The sequence below is a fragment of the Montipora foliosa genome, chromosome 6 (assembly GCF_036669935.1).
Source record: "Montipora foliosa isolate CH-2021 chromosome 6, ASM3666993v2, whole genome shotgun sequence".
In the NCBI taxonomy this organism is placed as follows: domain Eukaryota; kingdom Metazoa; phylum Cnidaria; class Anthozoa; order Scleractinia; family Acroporidae; genus Montipora; species Montipora foliosa.
In genome coordinates, this window is record NC_090874.1 from 52,122,925 (window position 1) to 52,149,648 (window position 26,724).

At 39.5% G+C, this 26,724-nt stretch overlaps 1 protein-coding gene and 3 long non-coding RNA genes across 4 annotated transcripts in view; 2 read left to right on the top strand and 2 right to left on the bottom strand.

Moving 5' to 3' along the window:
- The window catches only part of LOC138005692 (uncharacterized), a 15,908-nt gene extending 8,775 nt beyond the window's left edge, over positions 1-7,133 (top strand). Inside the window, exons 5-10 of the mRNA XM_068851883.1 lie at positions 1,521-1,670; positions 2,782-2,871; positions 3,804-3,982; positions 4,333-4,391; positions 5,285-5,382; positions 6,255-7,133. Of these exons, the coding sequence (XP_068707984.1) occupies positions 1,521-1,670; positions 2,782-2,871; positions 3,804-3,982; positions 4,333-4,391; positions 5,285-5,382; positions 6,255-6,625 (947 nt within the window). The 3' untranslated portion in view covers positions 6,626-7,133. The remainder of the gene's footprint in view (positions 1-1,520; positions 1,671-2,781; positions 2,872-3,803; positions 3,983-4,332; positions 4,392-5,284; positions 5,383-6,254) is intronic.
- Positions 2,390-10,534, bottom strand: LOC138005693 (uncharacterized). Its single transcript, XR_011123822.1, has 5 exons — positions 10,463-10,534; positions 9,238-9,326; positions 8,418-8,486; positions 3,895-3,995; positions 2,390-2,869 (listed from the first exon to the last, which is right to left on the bottom strand). It is a non-coding gene; the product is annotated as an uncharacterized lncRNA (long non-coding RNA).
- A 6,180-nt stretch (positions 10,535-16,714) lies between these two features.
- On the top strand, positions 16,715-19,564 carry LOC138005697 (uncharacterized). Its single transcript, XR_011123823.1, has 3 exons — positions 16,715-16,950; positions 17,426-17,664; positions 19,080-19,564. It is a non-coding gene; the product is annotated as an uncharacterized lncRNA (long non-coding RNA).
- Positions 19,565-23,011: 3,447 nt separating this feature from the next.
- Positions 23,012-25,185, bottom strand: LOC138005700 (uncharacterized). The gene is made up of 3 exons (XR_011123824.1): positions 25,040-25,185; positions 24,230-24,461; positions 23,012-23,186 (listed from the first exon to the last, which is right to left on the bottom strand). It is a non-coding gene; the product is annotated as an uncharacterized lncRNA (long non-coding RNA).
- Between the last annotated feature and the right edge of the window lie 1,539 nt (positions 25,186-26,724).

The following is a 26,724-nucleotide window of genomic DNA, read 5'->3' on the forward strand; positions in this document are numbered from 1 at the left end:
ATTCCCTTCAATTTTCTTCAATCTTTCTGGGTTTAGTATTTTACTATAACTAATGTCTTCTTAGAGGCTATTTATCTAAGACATCTATCATAGCATTATAATGATTTACGATACCAAAGCAATATTGTGCACTATCAGAGCTAAATATTACGCAAGGACAACTTGAATCTCATGGAAACAAAAGCAGCTCAGTTGACAGTTATGGAATAAAGCACTGTGTCATGCTACTGCACAACCAAACGTACGCAATGCGTGCCTATTTTTTCAAGTTTGGAGACGATGTTTTCAGAAAGCCGCCAAAAATTAAATATGAGTAGCTCTTTGTTCCATAAATACATTTCGTATCTTGCCAGTGGGTTGTCAAGAATGTTGTACGCGTGAGCTAAGGTACTAATTTAGATTTTTGCCTAGTTTTGACCTAAAAACAGAAAATTTAGCATGACAGTGCCCCTTTAAGTATAAGCATTTGCTACCTATTTTTAGCAACGATGTAAGTGCAAGCTTTAACGTTATATTTTGATGAGGGTAAGTGCAGCTTGAGGACTGGCGTTTGGGGAGCACTTCGCGACGTTAATAGCCCATTTCCGAGTTACTGATTGCCTCGCTTTCAAAGCAAGTCCTGGTGCACAACCATTTAAATTTCCCTGACAATAGTTGAGCACAAAGACTCACTTGTCTGTATGCTCACGCCCGAGTGATCCCGTTGAAATTTGGAAGAAGAGCATTTGCAGCATTTGTGTACACATCAGGAAAAAAAAGACTAAATGTTGGTAAATTATTATGCAGTATTTACATCAATTACAAGGCAGTTAATACTACATTAGCACTTTTAATACAAAATAAATATAACACATTTGAAACTTAAAAATAAACAAAAAGATATGTGCGTGGTAGCCAGACTAGACATTCGCTTTCGAGCTGGTTACTACCATATCAAAGATAATGAGGCATTAAACAAAAATTGACATTAAGCAGTAAATATATCTGATTGTATCAATAACGTGATTGATGCAATTAGATATATTCTTGCTTTTTACATGACGTCACGGCCGCCATGTTGGAGCCCCTAAACAAAGAAACTGCGGCCATGTTGGTGCCCTGACCAAATCCTCTGGGAATTCAACTAAAATTATGCAAACGTTTTCTTTTGTTTTCGTTGAAAAACATGGCTGTTGATCACGTGACTGAAAACCAACAATTTACTACTTAATGACCTAATATACACTCATTACTTAAAATATGTATTACTACATCTGGTATTATTAAATGTCGGTAGTTCCTTCAGCTACAAGGATGGTATCAATGGAAGCCGACGGTGCCCCCTTTACCCCCCTCGGTCAGTGCTCCATTTTGCGGGTATTTAAAGCTCTAGGTAGCTACACGGATCAGAGGAAAGTCGAAAGAGACTTGAAGTCATCGAGGATCGAAGTGGTAACCTCTTGCTCCTAAAGCCGCAAAAGTGTGTAATTCGCGCTGTAGATAATGATTGTTAAAATTTCCTTAAAACTTTTCTTTTAAAGGCGCATGCTATTCTGGCAAGTCTGTTTCCGCAACCTACGCAAGACTGGGAACTTCCACGAGTTGTAAGAACGGGACTTTGCAGCAGTGTCAGGCTAACCAAGACTGTGTTGGCAATGAAGATGCTGCTAATTACGTTTACAAGTTAGAAGGTATGTAAGGATGAGAGAATTGGACGGCCCTGGCTTAGGCCAGTTTTAAACGTCGCGCTACTGCCGAGTCGAGCTAAATTCGAGTTAAATTTGACGTTTTCACGGAAGTAGCGCGATGTTTGAAACAACTCACTGTGGCAGCTCGAATTTAGTTCGACACGGCAACCAAATTCGACAGATTCTGTCTTGCCACACTGCACTGGCACTGGATGGTTTCATACGTTGCGCTTCTGCCGTGCCGAATACAATTCATAACTCCTGAAAATGACTCTTCTGCGCATGCTGTAGCTTACCGATGGATGGAAGGTGTGTTTGTTGTTTTCTTTATTTTGAATTTGGCGCGACTGAATTATATTCGACGTTTGAAACCACTGCGGCCATGCTATTGTCGTGCCACTGCCAGGTCAAATTCATTTCTGTTCAAATATAAGTCCTACACGGCCAACGTTTGCAAAAACGTAATCCTTCCTTGTACTCGTACATGTTCATTGCCGTGACTTCAACGTCTTCAGTTCCCACCTTGTATCTCAGTCGGTAGAACAGCCCGAAGGTCGTGGGTTCAATTCCCACCCTGGTCAGAGTTTTTCTCTGTTCTTGTGTGGGCCCATTTCCATTAGTACCGCTCACATGTTTCATGTGGGGTAGAAACCTAGCACTTTACATTACAATCTCATCAGTTACTCTGTTCAAATTCGACACAGAAGAAGCGTGACGTTTGAAGCAGGCTTCTCTCTACTGGTATATCGATCGTGACATCGTGCGTGAAGCGCTGTACCCAGAAGGACTCATCCTCGCGTGATTCCTAAGCCTGTATAGCAATTGATTCCTGCTTTCAATTATTTCCTTACAAAGCGCGGTTACAAGAACAGTCTCCTTCCCTCGCCCCATACCGCAATGTCCGAAAATTTAACACTTTTTTTAAAATGACAATCCTCGACACTACAGTTTCAAGTCCTTTGCCTGTTAATTTCACCATGTACTAATTATTCTCGTTAACTTTTTTTTTTTCATGCTAAGTATTTTTTGCCTTCTATTTATGACACTGTGAAAATCTGGATGGATGAATACTTAAAGCCAACGTCTTAATTTTTTGTCTTTTAACTTTCTGCAGCGATTCCAACAACGAAACCTCCGCCGACGACAAAACCAGCACCTACAACTAAACCAACAGGATCTGGTGCCCAACTAAGTGCCCTAAGCTGTAAGAAAAAAAAACAAACATTTTCAGGGATTTTTACTCTTAAAAAGTTACACCTGTGTTAGGCGCTATTTTGGTGCTGCTGTTTCAAAGGAGCCCATCTTCGTCGTGTTGGTGCGGGGGAACATTATAAACTCGAAACTCAGGGCCTTGCGTTTTTGATATGCTTGTGGCCAAAGTTTTTAATTAATCGGATTCGTACAGAAATAAAATTAATTCGTGGTGGCTACTATTTAAATGAGCATGAAGCATCAAAAAGATAAACCAGTAGTCATACAGGTACCAGTGCCATGCAAACATCGCTATCGCTTGCTAACCCAGAAGTGTCGATCACTATAATTTGGCCTTGGCACATCAGTTTACTGTATTATCTAGATGTAGAATACGGGTCCCGCAAAATAATTTCCAATCAGATGGGGTTTAATGACCGCAACTCTCTTGACTGGCCCGAAGGCAAGCAGCTGCACGAGGATTGCACGTGCTAAATGGAAAATCGTGCGCGGAACGTAATGCTGCTGATGAATGTTTTTTGTTTCCGCAAAAATCTAGCAGTAGCCGTTCTACAAATAAACAATACCGTAAACGGAAGGGCCTCATTCCATTGTATATCAAGAATTCTGGGTTTTTAACTTTGGATTGAATAAAAGAATAGGCCATCGATATTCAGTCTGATAGCGAGGCAGAGAGGACAAGAACAATAGAAACACGTTGGAATGCATGTGAAAAATGTCGACATATCATCCACTTCCCTTTGTCTTTGTCCTCTAAACCCCTCTTTCAAGCTGAATTTTAATATACTGAAAGTGATCTATTCCTTGCTAGCTGGATTGAGTGAATATGGTCTTCGTATTGGTAAAACCAACAAAGGCACCATTGTTTGATCGCAAAATTATCCAAGGAGTTTTTAAATTTGAACTTTCTTGTATCATTACTAGGTCAGAGTTACTTGGTAGCCATTAAAGCTTCTGCTCTTAGCTCAGGAAATCCAGGGGTACCAACCCCAGGTAAAGTGACTACAAAACCCACCGTGCCAGGCAAGGCCACTCGGCCCACCGCAGGAACCCCAGCCACTCCCGCGCCAACGCTTTCACCACAAGCTGCCCTTGAGGCAAAGGTAACCGGGGAATCTGTAAAGCAAATAAACAAACAAAGGAAATTGAAGTGAAAAGCTTCTGTTATGTTCAAAAGTATCATGAAAGTGGTGTAAGATTCAGATTAAGGCAGGGGTTTCAATAACTTTTGAAGTAGATGCCTGGGCTAATCTAAGCAGCGGTCACTCTTGTATTTTACATGGGTTTGAGTGAAAATCAAAGCAGATTAGCCGGCGGTGAGAGACAAATTTCTAACAACATAGACGGCGGTATGCCACCGGTGACTGGCTTCTTATGAAACCCCTGGATTAAGTTGACTCCCAGATAACTTGATATTAAAGTTTTTAATTTCTTTTTTTTGTCCTTTGTGTAGATCAAAGGTATTTATAAAGGTTATTCCTGCATGACATGTCTAAAAACCGTAAATGCAAGGTAAGTAGGTGCCTTGAGCGTTTGCACTTTGGCCACTTTTCACTTAATTTCCATGTAACTTTTACAGAAAAAAATATTGCACGCTGTAGAAAAGCGTTCTCTGACTGTTGTCAGAAAGCTGCAGAACTGCTAAGGGCCTCCCAGGGGGGTCCTTGTTTCTTGTTACCTTTAAAAACTTGTTTTCGTCTTTGTGATCCCTAAATGGTTTATGTCCCCTTGTTCCCTAAGACATTTTGTCTTTGTTCCCCTGTTCCTCAGTTCAAACTAGCCATGTTCTCTTGTTCCCCGAAACCCCTGGGAGACCCTCACTGCTAGCTAGTGTTTTCACTCACTGAAAACACACGACGATTGCTAAAATTAAAAAACCGAACTGAAAGTTATTAGTCTTTGTCTCACAGGCCCCAGTTGTTCTAGGTCGTATAACTGTATCCAGTGGATAAGTCACTATGCAAGGTATGAAATATACTCCACAATATTACTGAAACGTTGGGCAGGGTTTGTGCACACGCCTTTGCCTTACTTGATGTGTCTAGAGAGCGCATATGAACGGTTTCTTGAGCAATAAATGAAATTTTTGCGCAGGATTAAACCGTCAGATATATAGTGGGTTATCAACCGAATAAAGATATCCGGTCTTTGAGCAAATGGGGCCAGGTCTTCCAGCCACTACCTTATTGTCGCACCAAAATTTTATTTGAAACGTTCCTCGCAATAATCATCCTCTTGATTTGTCGAAGCTGATCTCTTGATTCGTACTCTTAAATGTTCCTTGTCCAGCATGATCAATTAGTGCATCGGTAATCTCTTTTTACTGAGACTGGTCGAAAGGCTAGCTGATATGCCGTTTGCCAGATGTTCAACCGACCTTTTTTTCACTCTGTCATCTGAAATAGCTCTTCCACGGTGTTCATGATGCTTCAGTTTACTTGCCAAGGACTCCACTTAAAGAAACTGGTGGATGGTCTTGGTGTCAGTAATATCATAAAAGCAGGTACGTTGAAATTACTTGCAGCTTTGTGCTCTGACATAAACGCATTTTATTCAACGAACGGAAGCGCAAAACTTCCTGGTCAGCTCGACAAATAAAGTCGGGTTAGATTTTTCAATTGAGGCTGACTGATAATGAGGCTAAATCAAGGATTTCATTTATCTTTACCAGCCGGATTGATTAAATGTATTGTCTTTCCATTTTTTAATTTGTTTCGTCCACAAGAAAAAGCTGAGCCGAAATCATGTCTTAAAACGACCCACCGTTGGTGGTGGCGTCTGAAACAGTCCTCTGTTCCGTCAGTTATTCCACCCCCCCTTCCCTTTAGCGGTGAAGATGTTGTAATGTGCCATGTCCTACATGACAATCACAAGCGGCCAAAATCTTAAGGCCGTTAATTTTGGTGATTTTATTAAGTCTAATAGTTGTACTAATAGTTGTAGGTTAAGACGCGGATATTACAAGGGTTTTAATAAGACAAAATAAAATGGTTCTCCTGGTTTTAAGAAATAATAGGTACACAAAATAAAGGTTGCATATGGAACCTATAGTAATCCTTATCACAACGAAACTGCTTCCTTTACCGGTCCCATGAAATAACAGGTTTCAAAGAACTACGGTTAGTGTTTAACTTGAAGCCTCGGTTCTTGACCGAAACCCTTTCCTTTTGCCTGAGTTCATTGAATAACGAAAATATAGCGTATTTGCAGTTGAAGAATCTCTAAAGAAAGACGGAGTGAGAAATGAAAGACGATTAAAAAAAAAAGCCAACCTGTGGTCTGTTATCAAATTTCTCGTGGTGATCGACAAGGTCGCAAAATAATTATACATCTTGTTGTACTTAATCTGGCATTTTTGCTGTGTATTTCCTTTAGAATGCTACCCTCCGGCTTGCAGTAGCGCCATGTACCCCTGTACGTCTCCTTGTGGAATGGCTACGTGTGCCATGATACCATCTACATCATATCCCACAGTTTGCCCGGCGCCTGCACCTGTGCCCCCTCCACCACCACCCCCTGCACCACTTCCGCCTCCACAGTGTCCTATGCCGTGCCCACCGCAGTGTGCACCAGCTTGCAACACGTTCTGTTGTCGCTCATTGATAGGCAACAAAATAAAGACTGGCCCTTCTTTCAAGAAATCGGCCACGTCAACACTCGATGACGAGGATGATGACCTCGATGATGATGTAAATGAGGAGGATGAAGATGAAAATGACGACACTGATATCGATGAAGCGTTCTAAACGTTGCACGTGTTCGCTTGCATGCCAAGCGAGCTTAGTAATACACACGAAAACGCTCTGAACTAATACCTTGGTCCATGGCAAAGCTTTCCAGTCGTGAGCATGTAATTTTTAGTTCCCTTGAAAGAGAATCAACGGAAACCTGAATTCAATTCCCGGCAGTAAACAAGAGATTCTCTTCTAATTAAAGGGATTGAATATTATGAAACAAAAAAGTTTCAGGAGTTCTATCACGGAAGGCTATTATTTTTGAGGTTGTCCTAAAGTTGGGAATATTTTGTTGGCCTTTCTCTTACATGTATTTAAGATATCATAAAGTCGAGTTTGTTTATTTGTGGGAGGGGGACTGCATAAGAGAATGCAGTCATTGTCCTCCGGAAAAAATGGCAACTAATGTTTCTTGACTAAATGACTGCAAAAGCTTAAAAAGGGAAAAAAACTGTTAACATTGGTGTCCGAAGTTTAACGGCAAAATTTTACCCTTACTTTGCCGAGTTGTTAATGGCTGGTGTTGATTATGCTTGATTTTAAAATAATTCATCAAGGTCTCTGTACATGTTTACGTATTAAAGTGACCGGTTTAATTAAGGAAAAGTTTAGTTTATCACCCTCGGTCTAAAGTTATCCCTGACTACGGTATAAAAGCGGAGAACTTTTCGTGATGAAAGCAGTTACTGTAGTTTTAGTTATTAAGTGTATCTTTCAACCGTTGACTTGATTAATAATTCTGAAGGCATGAAAATTTCAATCAAGCTCCAAAATTGTCTTTGATATATGCATGTATACGAAATGAACATTAATTAAGCTCAACTCTTTAAATCCTCCTTCACCAAATGCCCGAAATTCTGCGTTGGTTGGGGCTGCTTGAAGATGAAACAACTCGTACGGGTAGGGCCTGGAGATATTTTTGTGTGCTGCATCATTTTGAAAAAGGTTAACAGTTACTCAGTTGGTTTTTTGTGTCACTCCCAAATTACGCGGCAGAGTTTTTAAATGGGATTTATGTTCGTTTTCCCACTCTAGAAGTCAGGTTATCCCGGACTCTCTCTCTCTCTCTAATTTACGGTGATTAACGCAACAGCGCAAAGCAACAATCCGGATTTACTTCAATATTCTCCTTCCAGCACTTTTTTGCAATATTTAAACGATTCTAAACCAACGCGGCAGTTTTCCCTGTGTTAACGCTGAACACTTTCCCTTTAAACAAAAAGAAAAGCTTTTAATTTGTATACGAAAGAAATTGCCCATAAGGACAAGGTACTAATTAACGACGGTGACTGCTATTGTTATTGCGCATACGTTCTGCGCATCTGCAGATACTCAAATTTCCTATCGCCGATGCTTACTACTGCAGGGATATTTTTGCGCGGTTTAAAATTATGCAGATAAAGTAGATCTTCGTAAGTACTCTTGGTATCCAAAAAGAAAATTGGGGGTAACTGTGCATTCTTTAGAGATAATTGAGCTTCAAATTGAGAAAGAACGCCATACATTGCTTTGTATTCTAGAGCTTTTTAAAAATATTGTTCATGAATTATCTTTCAAAAATGCGTGGTTACCCACAATTTTGTTTTTGGATTTCAATAACACTTGTTAAGATCTACCTTTCCTGCATAATCGTAAATCGGGCAAAAATACCTTTGAATTAGTAGGCACCATCCTTAACTGCACTTAGTTCCCCTGATCTATCAGGGTCGGATACGCCCCTGTATAGCTAAAACTATGGAGGGAATTGAACAAGACGTTTTGACAATTAATTATCCGTCGACTGACAATAAGAGAACCTTAATACCGACAGAGCCTTGAATCACTGTAACAGATTGGCAATACCGTTGCCTCTCCTCCAAACTGTTCGTTGGATCTGCATAAAGACAAAATAATGAATGCAATTTCACCATAATCGTCCGTCAATTTTATGATGATGCCGAGTCTGTACAAAACTTGGTGGGGTCTTTTACAAAGTTGTATTTTACGGCCTGTTCCAAACGTCGTGCTATTGCAGTGCCGAACTCAAATGAAACGTCATTTCGATCTGCACGGCAGTATAGCACGCCGTTTGAAACCATTAAGCGCGGCACGGCTGACCTAGGTTCGGCGCGACTACTTAGCACGGCAGGACTTGCCGTGCCGCACGGCAGTAGCACGACTTGGTTTCAAACTGCGTGCTATTGTTGCGCCGAACTCAATTCATAAATTAATTTAATGTATTTTGCATTATTTGCATACTATTACGCTGGATGGATGGTTTGTTTTGTCATTTGAATTTGGTGCGACTTTGTTAGGTTCGACGTTTGAAACCGCTGCCGTGCCATCGTCGTGCCACTGCCAAGCCAAATTCATTTGAGTTCGGCACGGCAGTAGCACGACGTTTGGAACAGGCAAAACGTCGGGAAAAAATCTAACTTGATGAAAAGTGGACACATTTTCGGGATTTTTGTCAGTGGAAAACGCCTTAGTTGTTTCTCAGTAGCAGTTACCTCTGCACTGAAATTCACAGATATATTACATTTTCACGGTCTTGAGAGCATTCTTAAGCTTTCTGTTTTAATTGCCTAAAACGTTTTAAGAAAGTATTTTACAGGATTGGCTAGTTGGCTAACTGTGCAACTCACCAACATCTGCCACTGCACATGTGTGTACATCAGGCACCTTAATCACGCTCCAAGCGTGAAATTTGAAAAGACACTGGAAAACGGAAAGCCTCGAAACACAAAGAAAATGGTGAGAAATGGTAACATTTTGCTTCATTGACAAGTTCACTGACCACTTTAGCGTTAGGCTTACCCCGGAGAATCATTTAAGAATGGCCTTATCAAACTTATATGAAATAAGCTTCCAAAATTCAGATTTTTGTCTTTTTTTCAGCACGGGAAAGCACCCTACCAAATTTCACACCAAATTTTTCTAAGAGATTGAGGGTCCTTTTCAGTAGGTGCACCCAGGAAAAAATGAGCCCTACATCTTAAAGGGCCACCTTCAACCGACAGGCATTGCGTGCCTCGGAACAATTTTCATATATGAAAATTCGATTCCACCCGAATCCGAGATTCATCCAATTAGATCGCTGCGATAAGAAATACGAATTTCCATAACAAAAACAAACCGTCGAAAAGCCTGTCGGTTGACGGTGGGCCTTTAATTTAATTAACTCTTTTTCCACACGGTACTTTCCAAATATGGCCGTGCGAAGTCAGCCATCACAAAAAAATGTTTTTTTTTTTCTCAAAAAGTATTTTCAGTCAGGGAGAAAGAAATATATCATTTTAAAGCTACGAAAATAAGCTTTCCAAAAACATAATATAACTTCTTTACATAGAACTACAACATTTTATAAAAAACAAAGTTGAAAGAAAAATCTTAACAAAAAAAATAGCATTAAAATCAGTTTTCCACACAAATTTGGTCATTTCAACGTCAATTACGAATTTTTTAATGACCAACAAAAATGTTCCTCATTTTATCAGCTTTCTTGGACCAAAATTTGACAAAAAACTGATATGAGGCACGAATATTTTTGGATTTTTTGGAGTAATCGGATTAGCGATCAATGCGTAATATGATAATGCAATAAAAGTGTCAAATTTGCGACCCGTTGCAAACGGCAACGGAAGCGATCGCATTACGAATAAAAATTGACCTCTGTTGGCCAAACATCACCCAAATCACCGATTTTTCGACGGAACATTCATCCCAGAGGATAAAATAATTCGCTGGACATGAAATTAAGGTAAATATGTAAGATTTGGAGCAAGAACAAGCGAATATATGAGCGAAAAACACAATCCTGTGTAATGACAACAACACGTGGCGAGTTTACGGCTGCGAAAATAATCTTACCTTTTCAGGCTTTAAATTCCATCAAATGAACCTAAATCCTTTTCTTTATACGATGCCTGCAGTGCTTTTTTTTTTGCTTCTCATGGCTACAAATTGCCTGAATTAGAATGGCTGTCATGTAGGCGTCATGAAAGCTAGAGAGCCGAGATTTTCAGGGAAACTGGGGCCATATCTCCCCAGTAAACACGCCAAATTTCACAGCGATCGGTGAAAATCGCGGCATTCAACAAAGCCTACCAAAATGATTCCATTTCGTATCCGTTTGAGGCCCCCCTGTGGAAAAAGAGGATGGAAAAAGAGGCTAGGGATGTACGAAATTTGGAGTAAATACAACCTGTCAAAACTAGGTATGTGAACGCAGCGAAGGACCAATTGCGTCACGAAAGCGACGCGTGCGTCGAAATCCTGAGCTTAATCGTCAGGTACGACGCCCTGGCGCGATTTCCACTTCAAACGTTTAGTCAGCGCATGCGTAAATGATTTGGCTCTCTCACACTTAACATACCAAAAAGCGCGATTTTATTGGTTGCTTTGCATCACGTGGTGTACAGTTATCACGCGATAACCCCCGTCTGCGTCGCTATTTGCCCTGCGATCATTTCCGTCCAAAAGAAACAAAGCCAGCAGAAAAAAAGGCAGCACGAAAGTTTCAACTTTTCATCTTTATTATTTTACATGGAAGAGAAGCAAACTAAAAGATACCAACATGAAAAAGCTGGTCACAAGTCTTGTTGCGGAGAGTACAAACTTGCAGCCGTATTGACATGCATGATCTGAAAGAAGGCTAATGCGGTAATTGGAGCGATGAGACATATTAGGCCATTTGTTTCTTCGAATTCACTCGAGAAGGTATATAAGAGCCTAGTACAACCATATTTTAAATATTGTTCTTCGTTATGCATGGGACAACTGCGGAAAGTTATTAAGGATAAGCTTCGGAGATTTCAATCTCGTGCTGCCAGAGTTCTTACTAGTGCCAGTTATGATATTCGTTCTGCCGACTTGATTGAGGCCCTATCCTGGGATTCCCTGGATAAGAGACGGTTCCGTGCCAAATCAATTTTGATGTACAAAGTATTGAATGTTGACCCCGCACTCAACCTAAGAAACTCTTTCGTCATAAGGAATACTAGTCAGATGAACTACCACCTGCGAAATAGTGTAACTGATCTGACACTTCCTAAACCGAAGAGGGAGAGTTTCTAAAAAGAAGTTTTAAATAAGGCGGTGATATGATTTGGAACCAACTTTCAAATGAATTCACTAAATATATTTAAAAACGATCTCAAAACGTGATTCAGGGGCACCCAACGACCAATTTGTTGTAAAATGTATTATTATACCCCAGTTAATGAAAATAAATGTTATTAAGGCATTTCCAGGTGTTTCTCAGTGTTGCTGGGAAAACATTATCTATTCCTTTTTCCCAGCAAGGCACACAAGAAATTTCCCAGCCAGCTAGATAAAATTGGTTGGTTTCCCAGCCAGCTGATCAAATTTATTTCCCAGCCAGGAATTCCGCGCGCTTTCAAATCCCTCGATCCGAAACGACCGAACAAAAGCGACAAAACCGGGACGAAACAAGTATTTTTTTTTCCGCAAGCGCAATCACTCTGACCAGAAGTCGTATGTTTGTGACTACTGTCTGGGAGAGGGAAGGGGTTCTTTTTTTTTTCTTTTTTTTTTAAGTCGTCCTCAGTCTTCAGAGTTTCTACAGCCAGCTCGGGTTGAAATACTAGAGAAAGTCAGTAATTCCCAGGCAAAACCTCTATCAATAACAAAATTTCCCAGCCAGCTCATCGAAACACCTGTATTTTTGCCAGCCAGCAAGATTCCTCTGGGGAACAGATAATGTGAGGAACAGATTCGTTGGGTGCCCCTGGTGATTGGGCCATGCCATGCTACATTCTTTTAGTCTTGCGCATCAATATCGAATGGCCTCCATTTTTACGTAGTATAGTATTCAGGGTTTTCAGGGTTATAATTATAAATTAAATTCCGTACTATTTAGCTTTACTCTTGCTTGCATGAAAATAAATGTAGAACCGTTAGTCTTAGCTTTTTAAGCAGATTCAAGAAGTCTTATCCATATATGTTATCTTGTAGTCGCTTTTTTAATATACACATATTTACTTGTATATACATGTACTTACATTTTTATATAATATATTTGTAAAGACACGCCCTCCGGTCCATGGAAACTAGTTTAATGTTGTTGGGGTTGTCGTGTCTTCTGGATCTAAATAAAGTATACGATACCCATACCATCACAACTAAAATAGTCAGCGAGATGTCCTGTCAACGTCTTTGAATCGAAGGTGAAGAAAGTTACGAGTACTAGTAGACTTTCAGTCTTATGCAAACTGAGTCATTTTTTAAAATAGATATTAATAAACTGTGTTTACTAACCGTAGAAAAACCCAACCATGCTGTTCCAGCTTCCAGTCCAGAATTTTATGATGGAATCTTGTCGGATTATATCAGTGGCTACATGAAGCTTCATAGTTATGAGATTCCTTGCCGAGGTTGACAGAAGAGTGGAGGACGATACGTGATAGGGGTGAGCTTTTTGCGATTGTCTCTGTGGATCTCTCCAAAGTGCTTGATGTAGTTCATTATCCACATCTTCTCTTCAAGCTTAAAGCTTACAGTATGAACGATGCAAGTCGCGCTTTACTGGGGAACTATCTCTCAGGCAGATTTTAGAGAGTTAAGGTTGGGGACATCTGCTCCAGCTGGGCCGGAAAGAGTCAGGCGTGGTGTCCCAAAGGGTAGTGTCTTAGGACCAATGCTATTTAACATTTTTATCCACAATCTCTTCTTCCATGTTGAGAGGTTCAAGCTTAACTATAATGCAGCCGACCATCACCTTTATTATTTCCACATCGATCCAATAGTTTCAGATATATTCTATTAGATTTATACTTGCAGATTACTACCTTTCATCGTTGGATGGTCTTCTCACTAAAGTCAACCTCTCCATCTCTATGCAATACGGGCATTCAAAATTTCCTCATGCATATTATTGTATAAAAGTCTGTTTCAGTTTAACGGCTTTCCTGCTTATATGAAAAATACGTTTTCATTGGTCTTCTTCTTATGATCTTCGCGGAAATTACATTTTGTCCCTCAGTAAACTTTGAACAACCAGTTATGAACTTCTTCTTGCTTATCAGCTAAGTTGTGAAATGCGCTACCTGGTCTTATCCGCACCACGGCGTTTACAGGTTTTAAAAGGAGAATGCAGGGACTCATTTTTTTTATAGCCGCTTTTCTTTTTAATCAATGTATATCTTTAAATACCATTATTTAGTTATGTATCCGTCTGTGTTGTGATTTTACCTTAAAATGTAACGTCTCGAAGATACTAGCTCTTAATTGTAACTACTCCGAAATTCGAGTTGAAATAAAGTTTGTGTATGTATGTGTGTACATAATGGGTTGTCATTTGCATTGATTGGTTCCTCAATGAGCCGGGCTCTTCTTGTTCAATATTAGTTATAGTACTAAGTTCGTTTAAAACGGATTTTGCCCATGATTTCGAAGATAAATCAGTGACAATGTCCTTCTTGTCTAGAATGTTTTGACTGCCGAGTGCATTTTAGTACTTTTGATCCCAATCCTGCGATGACGTACATGCCTGTGCGCACAACAGCGCTGTACAGCTTACAATAGGAAATTTTCGTCCTATTGAAATATCGCTGAACTGTTTGTGACCCTGATGAATACTCCAAGCCGTTGATAACTTGTTTTACATAAACGTAACCAATCGTGATCCAGCGAAACAGCATGCGAAATACTGATTGAACGTGTGAGAGTGTTGCCCACTTTGGGCTGTTTTCAGTGGGTTAAGGCTGCCTGAGTCGGTCTGCGCAAATACGAATCATCATCGCCAATGTAAGTTCCCGACCGCAGCCATTATGAATACAGGGCCCACTCGCCCAAGGACTGGTCTAACCAATTCTCGCGACTTGGTAAGGGTCGTGAGGACGAAGAGAAAGGGATGATCGGAACAATGATTATTTACCTGCATTTTTAATAAATCGGTTGCATGGAGGACTGCATTTGACCCACCGCACGAGAAGCCGTGTTATTGTCAAGACCATGATAAAGGAAAAAGATCCACAATACTTACAAAGCTTCGAAGTAACCCCTGAAAATGAAAATGTCGACTCCTTTCCAGGCGGTATTTTCATGACATGTAAATGGGAATATGCTTTACAAATGCTAAAATCATGGTTCTTCTTCCCCCCAAATATCATATCCCCAGTGAATCCTGCTGTGAAATTCTGATACACAATTTACATAATAACTTAGGCCAAGTGCATAGGCAGGAACTGAGCCATTTATGCGCTGGCAACATAAGGTTTGTTTAGTTAGCTAAGGAGTAGCTAGTCGTCAGTGTGTTTCTATACATCGTTTAGTATGATTACAAACAGAGAAACGTTACAGATATATTTAGAAAAAATGGCCAATGAATGGAAAAGTGATTGAATATTTTATCTCGAAGTGAAGAAATTACGTTAGTTCTCTGACAGATGTAGAACATTGCAAAATAGAATATTTCTGGGAAACCAATGAGGATTTCGTTTCTTTCGTTAAAAGAGACATACTTTGAGAGCTGAACGACAAGAAATTACAAAAAGAAGATCAATTGAACGTTTCACTCGACGAGACATGCAAGAATTTGAATAAGAAAAACAGACTGATCTTTTGACCAATTTAAGAAATTTTAAAAGCGTTTAGGAAACACATTCATAGAAATTAAATTAAAGTAAATTTAAGTGATGGTTTCATGTTAAAACACGAACATTTTAAAGGATGTGCATCAAAGTTCACTTGATGGTGTTTACTATTTCCTCATTACGTTTCCATTTGCTAAGTGAGTCCAAAGTGTTGGTAGAAAATTGAGAGACGGAAATTAACCTGGTGTCTTTCACATTGACAAATTAACTCGGCGGAAACTGACAAGCATAATGCAAAGACGGCGACAGTTCACGTCAAACTGAAACATCGGAGCAAATATCACACTTTGTGAGCACCAGACATTTTTTTCCTCAGACGTGATGTATTATAGTCCTGTTCTCTTCAGGTGGTTACTCAACTTGAAAAAAAAAAGCGTAGCCAGTAGCCTGGTAGTCCTGGTAGTCCTTATTTCGCACCAAATACACTACGACGATTCACACAGAGAACTGGTTCATCTACCCGACTTAGGTAACTTTTACTGACGCCCACGCTTATTAAAATTTGATCTTATCTCCACAGAAATTTTCATAACATAGGATGCCTACTTCAGTTTTCTCTTTAGGAATGGACCATTTGATTTCATCATTAACGTTAGCTGGTATTGATCTTGCTTGCATTTTTCAGTTCTTCGGGTAAACTAATAGTACTACGAGATCTTTTATTTTCTTGTACTTTTACTTGTCTTGTCCTACGTAATTTCTTCTGATAATTGTCCGCCTCCCTGCAAAAATTAAATGCCCTGTCCCAGCTGTAAGTTTTTCTCCTCTGAATAGCCAATGAATCTGAACTTCCCTTTGTGTTACTAATGAAGCAGAAGGCAATCTGAAACGAAAACATTTTTCAACGGTTATGCAGTTACATTTCCTTTGTGAATTGGCCGTCGTGATCCGAGGGATATCTTTGACATACCACACAATTTATAAGTGTTTTTACTATCATAGGATAGTTTCACTAGTAAACATCTTTACCAAAAAAGGAATCCTTTTTTTCAGAAGTAAAGCCGAAGTTGGAAGCTTAAGTACAAAAGGATTTCATAGATTTACTTCGTATCTCTACCAGCGGAGTCTAATTAATTTGTTCCCTCAAAATCTAAGTAGGCGGCATCGATTTATTTGTTTCCTCTTTCCTCCTTTGTTTACCGAAGTTCAATTAGATAAATGGTTTGAACATTAAGAAAAAGCCTGAGAAAAACGTATCTTCTTTCGCAAAAGGATAAAAATCAACGAAACCGAAATAAGTGAGAATATCTGTGAAATTATGTAAAGACTTTTGAAGCTGAATGTGAATGTTAAGCTGGCTATATCTAAACGAAACTAAAGATATTCGAAACTCAAACTTAATGAGCACTTCACTAAATCTAAAGTGTTTTCTCTGTTATCTGACTTGTATCGGAACATTAAAAGAAAGAGAAAGGGACAAATGAATATTCCGAGTGTTGTGAGTAGGAAGACATCCCGGCGTACACAGTTGGAAACGTTTTGATTATCTTGCTTGAGAGATAGCTATCACTTACATGTGTAAAAGCATGTTGGGATATATGCTTTTAGGGACCTACTGGCTTCCGCTTTTCTGTCCCAAATAACTGTAGGATATCAGTAAAAGCTCGGCAGACAGCAACGGCAACATTTAAAGGCAACACCAGTAGCCAATTTCGCAGTCAAGTTTGTTAAGCAACTTACCGGCACGCACCTATTCAAGTCTCTACTATATGCTACAAGCCAACGGAAAGTACATAGTTTTAGGTTAGTCATAGTTTGTCAACAACTCATGCTACAAATGGTATAAAAGTAGTTTTAGCTTATCCTAGCTTGAAGAGTGACACAGTCGACCGGGCAAGTTTCGTAAGAATCAGAATTGCGAGATAAGCAACGGCCTAAATACCGAAAGAAATTTGTTTTCTTCGTGGAGTCTGTGAAATCGAAAATGGTAAAATCTCGCTCAGGACAGAAAGTACCTGTTAATAGTTTTTTTCTGGGCAATGATACATCGTTATGAACGATGATCTCTGTGGTTTCTCTCAACTTTCTTTATTTATAAGGAAATCCTTTTGGATCCATTCTCTGAGATCTAGATCCCTCGTTCATATAAGTCTACTAAATAGGGCCGCATAATTAAATGTTTGCATTTCGTAAGTGAACAGCTCTCAGCTGTCTACGAAGTAAAGTTGCTGTCATGAATGCAATGATTATCCTAAGGTTATTGTTTATTTTTGCGCAGTTTAGCTTGGCAAAAATGAAGAGCTCCACCTCTGCAAGAATTATGATTATGCTGGTTTTGCTTACCACGTTTCTCATTGTCGAAAATGGCGCGTTTCGAAAAGTTATGCGCTTTGGACGCAGCTTTAAGACCAGAACTGCTTCGGGCTCAACCGAAAGAGGCAAGGCATACATCAAGAGAAAAATACCCGAATTCAATCAAGAATGGGAGGAGCCATCGTGGAGTGCGAGAACATACGGGTAATAGTCAGAATTTTTTCACTCACTAGTTCGTACAGGTAATTGTACAATTAACAGAAAGCTCATTCTGCCTCATTATTTTTCTCAAATAGTTCTCGAGCAATTCATGAAAAAAAAAAAAAAGGAAAAACAAAGAGCTGGTGTAGTCTCAGTAAGTGCTATTACTTGCCAAAACGTCTGTGAAACAAAAATCATCATTTGCTCCTTTGTCTTGCAAAGTGCCGTTCACGTTCACCCTCTCATAATTTTCAACTTTCTTGGCAATTTCTGTCTCTAAAGAAGATGATTTTCAGACGGACGACAAAAAAGCTGTGGGTTTCGTTTCGTTGCGATATTAACCTAGCCGCTCTTTAGTGTATTCGAACTGTAGTACTCCATCAAGAGGATGCCGCGTTTGATTGGCCTACTGGGAATCTACCAACCAATCATCAGAATACCTGTTTGATATGGTGAATTGACAACCGTAAAGAAATTTTGAAAGCTGACGTTTCGAGTGTTAGTCGTATCAACCCAGTTGATAAATGTAATTTACGTCCTAGAAAGTGCGGCGTACGGGGTTGAATTCACGAGTTGTTTGTGTGCAAACCCGAACAAGCGAGGTACGAGCTAGTGAGGGCTTTTGACACAAACAACGAGCGAATATAACCCCGTACAAAGCAATCTCTATGACGTGAGCTGTTTACTGCAGGTGTAAGACAAGAATTTTCATTGAAATAGTTTTCTTAACGCAAGGAGGAAGGGGAAAAAGGGCGAGGAGAGGCGAGAGCGGGCGTCGTTAAAAAAGAGGCCAAATCTGAAAAGCTATTTGAATGTAAACGATGCACGATTCTGATTGGCTCGGAAAGGCGTTTACGCTATCGTTGAGTGGTAGTACTTCCACAAGTGAAACAGCTGTACGCCATTCTGACTGACTGTATAGGCTTTTTTCACACATGAAAATAAAGCGCATAGATTTATACAAATGAGCTTTATGGAAATTCTCGTGTTACGTGTGAATAAACCAATTTCCGTGTTTCACTTTCCGACCTACACAGCACCACAGTTTCTGTGGAAACTAAAGTTTTTTATTCAGAGTACATTTCATATTGAAATCTCTGTAATCAAACTGAACGAACTAAAATTTATTTTAACTTTCTCGTCTGTTTTGGGTCAATTTGCTCTCTGACAATCAAAATTGAGACGCTTGTTTGAGACCCTTTCTGGTGAAAAAGTATTAAACTTTTGGTCTCCCTGATTATGGTCCAGTTTTAAGGTCAGGGCACTCATTGGGGCATTCATATCTATGTTTCCCGTTACACGACCTTGTCAGCCTCTCTTGCGGCCGGACACCGAAAGAAACAGTGTAAATGTTTAGAGAATTTTGATAAAAAACTATGTTTTCCTGCTAATTGCTTTCATGCTTTGTTTTCTTTCAGAAATGATGAGCCTAACAACGAACCCGAATTTGCAGCACAGTACTCGAACCAGTGACGTATGAGTGTGTATTCAATTGGCTCTGAGAACCCAAGATGCGATTTCTTCTAGTATACCGAATTAATTCGAAGACAACACCCATTTCTTCTTGTTCAAGCGTTTTATTTTCAGTTTATAATTCAAAGCAATTTAAACACTGTGATTTTGGAATCAAGTGTACTCTATTGTAATCCAGTATAGTGCAACAATACAGGTACGGATAAGACGCCATCTTTGCCCATATTTGGTAATGACATCTTCAAAGTTCCTGGTAACTCAGCCATTTTTCCGGGGTAAAAGTCAGTTAACACTTTGTTTTCTCCGGGTGCGTTGTAAACTTTTTATTCAGCTCTAATAACAGTAAAAACAGCTCAATAAGTTATGGATGAAGGAAAATGAATAAACGAGTAGGTACACGGTCACAGTCTTCGGTGAGAAGTATCAATGGTTGAACACACTTCGCAAAATCTGAAGCAAATGGCGGGGTAAAAGTCAAAACATATTGAACATCGAAAGATTTGCAAATTATGTAAGGGATCACAATTTATCAGCCATTCTCAATCCCATTTTATATCAATTTGTTTGCTCTCAATAGGGACTCTTAACGAAACCTACATGGGTTTTGGATGGTTAAAAGGAAAAACCTCAAGCAGTATCATGAAAACGTAGCGCAAAGCTTTTAGAGAGGGATAGAAAGGACATGTCATCCACGTTTTATCCTGGTAGAAGAGGAAAAAAACATCCAAAAGTTTGCTCTATAAGATTTTTCAGAGAAAAAATAAAACGAATTTATTCGCCCCTATCACCAACCTTACCTTGGTTGCTGTCAAAATTATCCCAGTTTTTCTCTGCTTTTTCTCTACTTGCACAAATCCCATAATACACCTCTTTTACCCCCAAGAAATTTGCATAGGCATTGTTTTCGATTACTCTTGGGACATCTTCATGTCCCAGAAGAAATTGTAAAATTCCCGATCTCGAATCAATGGTAACTTAATGTAATTTTGTTCGCCGTTTTTACGAATACGACTAGGGGTAACCTATTCATACCCGTAAAACGGAAACGCCGTATCGTAAGGTCTCTGCAAAAGTGAAAAAGTCACTGCTTACGAGCCGGAAGGCCCATCAGGCCGGCGCTTATCTCCGGTTTCCGTAGCATGAAGCGACTAAGAGTATTTCTACTCCCCCCTGGATGGGATGCTAGTCCATCGCAGGGCTACCCCCAGCATTACGCCGGTACCCATTTATACACCTGTGTGGAGAGATGTGCATAAATGTAAAGTGTCTTGCCCAAGAACACAGCACAATGTACCCGGCCAGGTCCCGAACCCGAACCACTCGATGCGGAGTCCAGCGCACTAACCATGAGGCAACCGCGCCTCCCACAACAAGTATAACAAATATTTTACCTTTGTTTCTCTAAATTTTACTTTCAAAAAGCCTAACGAGGTACTAGAGAGTAACAAAGCTGGCATGATTCTTTTGTCCCATGGCCGAGCTAGTGAGAGTCATGGGTATATTCCTTCAATGACGTCAAGAACTAATTTACATTGCCAAAGTACTTTCAAAACTATAATGCAAAGTGGTTTATAAAATTCATTGAAAGAATATATAGAATAGGCCCATGCCTATCAATGCCTCGGCATTGGAGGAAGCGATTCCCAGTATTGTTCTGTTACATAACTTATGAGGCATATTAAAAAGTAAAATATAAAGAAGCAAAGGAAAATACTTGCTCGACATTTGACTTTTGCTAAAGAAAACATTTGGAGGTTAGGTGCACTTTAAAAGACTCGTAGATGAATATCTCCTTGTCCGTAATATAAAAGTCCATATCTTTGCCATAGATCGGTTATATAACTTGGTTCAAGACAATTTAACAACTTGTCGTAAAGACATGGGTAGCTTATGAAGCTCAATCCACGATGCGGTCAGATAGTCATTCTTCCGTAATATACTTAACAATTCGACACATAGCCCGCAAGGGCTACGCGTCAATAGCCCACGAGGGGAAGCCGAATGGGCTATTGACCCGTGGCCCTTGAGGGCGAAGGGTCTAATTGTTTTAGGTCTAATTGCTAGTAGCGTAGCCAATCAAAATGCAGGATTTGCATTAGTCCACTAGTTGGGTGATACTAAACAAAATTAGACGTGTGCCACAGTTTGAAGTTTTAAAATGAGGTATTTTGGTACAAGCTTTGGTAAAAGTTTAAGATGTTCCCGTTACCCAACCTACACGATAAAAGCATGAAATAAGGTCAGGACAGTTTTCAGTTATATCAGCACGTAAGGGTGCGAGAGACAGTGTCTAGGAAGTACAAAAGAAAGGTGCTTTATATATGTATGTAAATTATTATTATTATTATTATTATTATTATTATTATTATTGTATGTTGCAGGTAAAATCCGGTCGCAGGTTGAATCTGTTTTTACCTAGGTTAAATTAGTGATTCTCATTTTCAGTTACCTAGGTTGAATATGCACTCAGATGTATTGAATAAACTTTTTTTTGGAGCCTAAATTAAGCCTAAAGAAAAATAAGGGTCAGCTTAGGATTAGTTTTGGTTATTATATATGGATCTCAATGATGACTTTTAATTATTCAAAAGTAAATAATGAAAAGACTGAACTGTATGGGGTTTACCATTACAGCCTACCCTTCTTTCATGGAGATCAATTAGTACGTTCGTAGTTGAATTGGGACTATAGACCTGGAAGCATAGTACACTGAGTTCTTTGTCCCATTACTATGTTGTAATGTTGAGACAATGAATGCGTATGATTACAGAAACCGGTGAGATGTTAACAAAGAGCTGGATGGAAAGTAAAGGTGGTTTCATGTTTTGATAGCTGATTTAAACTAGGTAAAGAGCATTGCATATTCAGCCCAGGTAAAATGAGGATCACCAATTTAACCTCTAGTAAGAAAAATTGGTTTCAACCTGACACCGGATTTGACTTAAAAAATAACCCGGCGTTTGTGCTTGTGCTCCTCTGATGTTGAAAATCTGACATCTTATATTCTGATTTGATATTTCAAGGTCTTTCAATATTCGTAAACGGTTCCTTGTTTCTCCCACTTAGTCCTTGTATATATCCTCGTGGATTGTCCTCGCACTGGGATCAACTATGGCAGAGCATAGTGTATTTCGAACTTCCTCTGAAAAGAAAGCATTGAAACTATTCGCCAGTACTTCATCAAAAGCACACGACAAGGGCTTACGATTGAGCGTTGCCAATAGAATGAAAAAAGGCGCTAATTCCTCTTGTTGACGTTATCCCTAATAACGGTATGGAAGAAGATTTCCTCCGTGGCATTTCATTGAGCTCATACACAACACCAAGCAGTGTAAAATCCATGACCCCCTTCGGTCATCGTTTCGTGCACTCCCCACTCTAGGTTTCTGCATTGTATATTGTGGTATTGTAACCCCCCCCCTCCCCCCCCTCCCCCCTTGAAGGAACGCAAGTCCATCGCAGGAATTATACTGACCCCCAGCAGTATGTAGCAGGTATCCACTTGTAAACCGAGGTCCAGAGAGAGGGGGAGAGAGAGAGAGAGAGGGAGAGAGAGGGAGAGAGGGAGAATGGGAGAGAGGGAGAGGGAGGAGGGGAGAGAGAGAGTGTCTTTTCTATGTAAACAACGCTATGACTGAGCAAGGTCGTGAAGCAGCGACCCTGGTGGCGGGAGTCCGAAGCAATGACCGAAACGCTCACCACTGCCCCAAAAAATATTTCAGGGGGAGCAGAAATATCTTTATGCCATGTAGTTGCGTGGTAAGAAAGCTTCAGTCTTGATGAAACACTAGTCACGCGTGAAGTTGGGGTGGTTGGTCTGTGACACGAACAACTAGCAAAGCAAGCCACAGTGATACCAATAGTTTCATGATATCATTACAGAAACATGAAGCAAGCCATTTATTTCACTTTTCCATGGAATATAATGTTTCACACTTTCTATTGTGTCGCACAATCAGCAAATACATTGATTAAATGTTCAAAAATTTCTTCTTATTTGCTGGTTCAATTAAAGCTTTAACTTATGTGGCAAGGTTCTTGTTGATCGCCCTCTGAAAAAAATGAGAGTTAAGTTTATTTAAGAAGATTTGCGATTGTTTCAACATGTTCTGCCATTTTCAGCTTAGGCACGGTATCCTGGCCGTATTTCAGGCGAGGGGAATAAAAATATTATGGGTACCTTCATTCAAGTAGTCTGCCGCTTATTATCACTTCCACGATTGTTGTTTGCCCAGAAAAATATTTAGTTTCAGTGGACTATAGCTACTGTAGGTAAACCCAGAGGAGTCAAGAGGGCAAACCGTCAACTTTCCATGAAATGGTTTGTGACTTTGAAAGATCGAACAGAAGGCACTGGAACAACAGCCGTTCTCCACGTTGGACTTCGGAAAGTTCGTCACATTCTCTGGCTCTTTTAACTTACGTTTCAGAACCAAATACAATTAAAATCTCTTTCGTTGCTAAGTTTTTCTTAAAACAGGTGGTCCAATATTGGTCCAATATTGGTACAATATTGGTGCAATATTGCTGTTCTTAAAACAAGTGGTCCAATATTGATGTTAAGGAAAACAACAGCCGTTCTCCATGTTGGCCTTCGGAAAGTTCTTCACATTCTCTGGCTCTTTTAACTTACGTTTCGGAACCAAATAGAATTAAATCTCTTCCGTTGCTAAGTTTTTCTTAAAACAAGTGGTTCAATATTGATGTTAACTAAAACTAACGAGATTCCATGAAGAGGCCCATTTAAGTTCTGGTAAAAACGTAACAACAATACGTGTCTGTAAGTAAAAGAGCTTGGTTTCATGAATTATTTAAAATGGAAAACACAGAATATCACCCCTCTAATTTTAAAACAATCCGACAAATTTCAGCAAAAACCATTTGGGTTGCGATTGAATTTAATTCCAGTAGAATCCTGTTAAATGAGCGGTGGATGTCGTATACTTAGTCTTTCCAAACGCGTTACAAAGCGCTAACTTAAGTTACATTTGCCGGGAGAGGATGAATTTTTGCCAAAAAGGATTTTTGGAGTTCCTTTATTTTCTGGCCCTGCTGCTAATCCAGTGCATTTCGCGCATGCGCCCGTATAATTTACCATGTGTATCATCACCGACATATCCAGTTGTTCTTTCGCTGCTAGGTGACTGTCCCGCGTCCGACTGTTGGTGGGTACTGGATCGAGATTTCAGGTTTCTTTTGCTTATCTCTGAGCGACCAAACCGCAGGCTCTTGATACTTTCCGCGCAGTGAATGAGAGTTGATGTTACGAGGAGGATGGCAAACAGAATAGCTGATAACAGTCTGCGTTTCATTTCCGGCTCAACTTTCTTAAAAAAAGGAAGCATGGAAGAGTTATGTGCGATTATATGTGAACTTGTGTTGCGCTTTATATTTATAATGTAGGAGCAAGTTTGTATCTTTTAACACAAGTTACTAACTCAAACCACAAATTCGGCAGGTCATTGGAGTTCTGATTTCATTTGACAAAATTTTAGTGTGAAGTACACTGCACGCATGCGGTTACCAGTTGACAAGACACTTTTTCGTCCATGCTTGACATTATGATTTCAAGTTTCGTTTCCTTAGCGATGAAGGATGAACCTCTTGTGAGTTTCTCGAAAGAAATTAAAATAAGAAGTGCAACATGGAAACCCTGCGTGCCATTTTTAAACCGGCGCAGTAATTGCATTTACTCTAAGCTCCAGGGACTTGAATGCAGGTTAAATTTAGGGCAAACATTTAAATCATCAAAAGAATATACCAGAAGTTTTGATTTTTCGTCCCGGTAGACTAGAAGATCAACAAGGCCTGACTGTATCGTTGAAGATCTGCGATGCAATCAGTCGGAATCAGCATAACCTTAACTCTAACATCAAGAATTTATGAAAAAAAAAATCTTACTTACCAAGTTTGTTCGGCAAAGTCTGAGGATTCGTTTTCTCTCGGAAGAATGAATGTGCCTTAAAGTTTGTCTCCTAAAATCGCAATTATGTTATGTAGAAGTCGCTGCAGCAATTTAGGCTGAAGCGTAAATAACATTGTCCCAATAAAGAAAATACCTCACAAAGAAAACCGGATCTGAGATTAAAATACAATAAAAACGAGTCTCTACTACGATCTCATCTTTAGCCTTTTGTCAATTCTTCAGCGTAAGTACTGCTGCAAAGGAAATGAGATTGGGATTTAGTGTTTGTTCTTTTCGTAAGACTTAATTGAGTTTTCTATATATGTTCATTTTCTCCCTTGCAAAAAATACGCTATGAACAGATCCAATTAAACTCTACTCCTGAATAAACTTCCATTTTATTCGCTCAGCGGCCAGATAAAGACGAAGGTGTGGGCGTCTGCCTGTTTTAACCTGGTAAACAAGAAAAAAGCAAACTTGCAATTTCTTGTGGGAAAGCCGAAAGTCTTTGCGCTGTATATCCCACCCAACATTAACCTGAAAGTCAGTCGGAGTTTGTTCATTGTTTATTTCTTCCTCTGAATACTATAAGAACAAATTAAACCAAATTTAAAAAAAAAATCGGTAATAAATAAAAAATCTATGGCTTATAAGTTTAAGGACACTTTTCTCATTTTTCAGATGGTCAATTTGGTCATACTCATTTTCTCGGTTGATACGAAAGGGCCATAGCAAAGCGGGACAAACTCTTGCCTTCCACTTTGTTTTGCCTGAGATTCCTTTTTTCTCTGCCAACCATCGGACCATGACAATGCGTGGCTTAAAGTGGAATGACAGAGCTGAGGTTCAGATTTCAAATTTCTGGCCACTCATTGAAGTTATTCATATGAGAAACCACATTTAACTCGAAGGCCGGCCCCTTTTTTACTTCCGAATCGTTTTGTCTTGCCGTGTCATATTTTCGAGTTTTCAAAACAAAAAAAAAGTATAAGGAAGGTAATGACCTAGTAAAACACTTTTTTATACTTTAGTCCGAAATATGAACATTGGCTTTTCCCTCAGAGATTTCAACTTCTTTCACAAGAGATGCTTTCTTTCCTCGTGGGAGGAAGATTTGTTAATATTAACTCCATCCCCTCTAACCTTTTCTGCCCCGTGCTACTCGAATCTTTTCGCACTGCATTTTCTTTTTGTTTGTTTGTTTGTTTTTCTCTCATATATCCAAAATAGAAACGCATTCGATAGTACGCTGATGGAAAAAAAAAAAAAAAAGACAGCCGGATAAAATAATCAGGAACACTCAAAACGGTTAATTTTCAGTTTCATTTGATTGACATGGTGACAGACCATTCGTCGGGACACGAACGCTTATGTTTCAGTGACCTTTCTACAGAATGAGCTTGTCTTGTGAACAGATCTGATTTCATTTCCCCTTTCAGCTATATTTTCCAATATTCAATAGTAGATAAGGATCGCAATTTTTATGGACGAAGATTCTTTTTTAGTAGCTATTTGCATATCAAGTTTAACGAATTGCTATGTTTTTAATATATCGGTACTAAAATTTCTTCAGAGATTTTTTGACGACTGTAAGTGGAATCTTCATCGCGTTAAGAGAGCGACTTAAGGCGCATTTACACGACAGAGGAAAAATGGCACGGTTCCGATAAAAACTGGAACGGTTC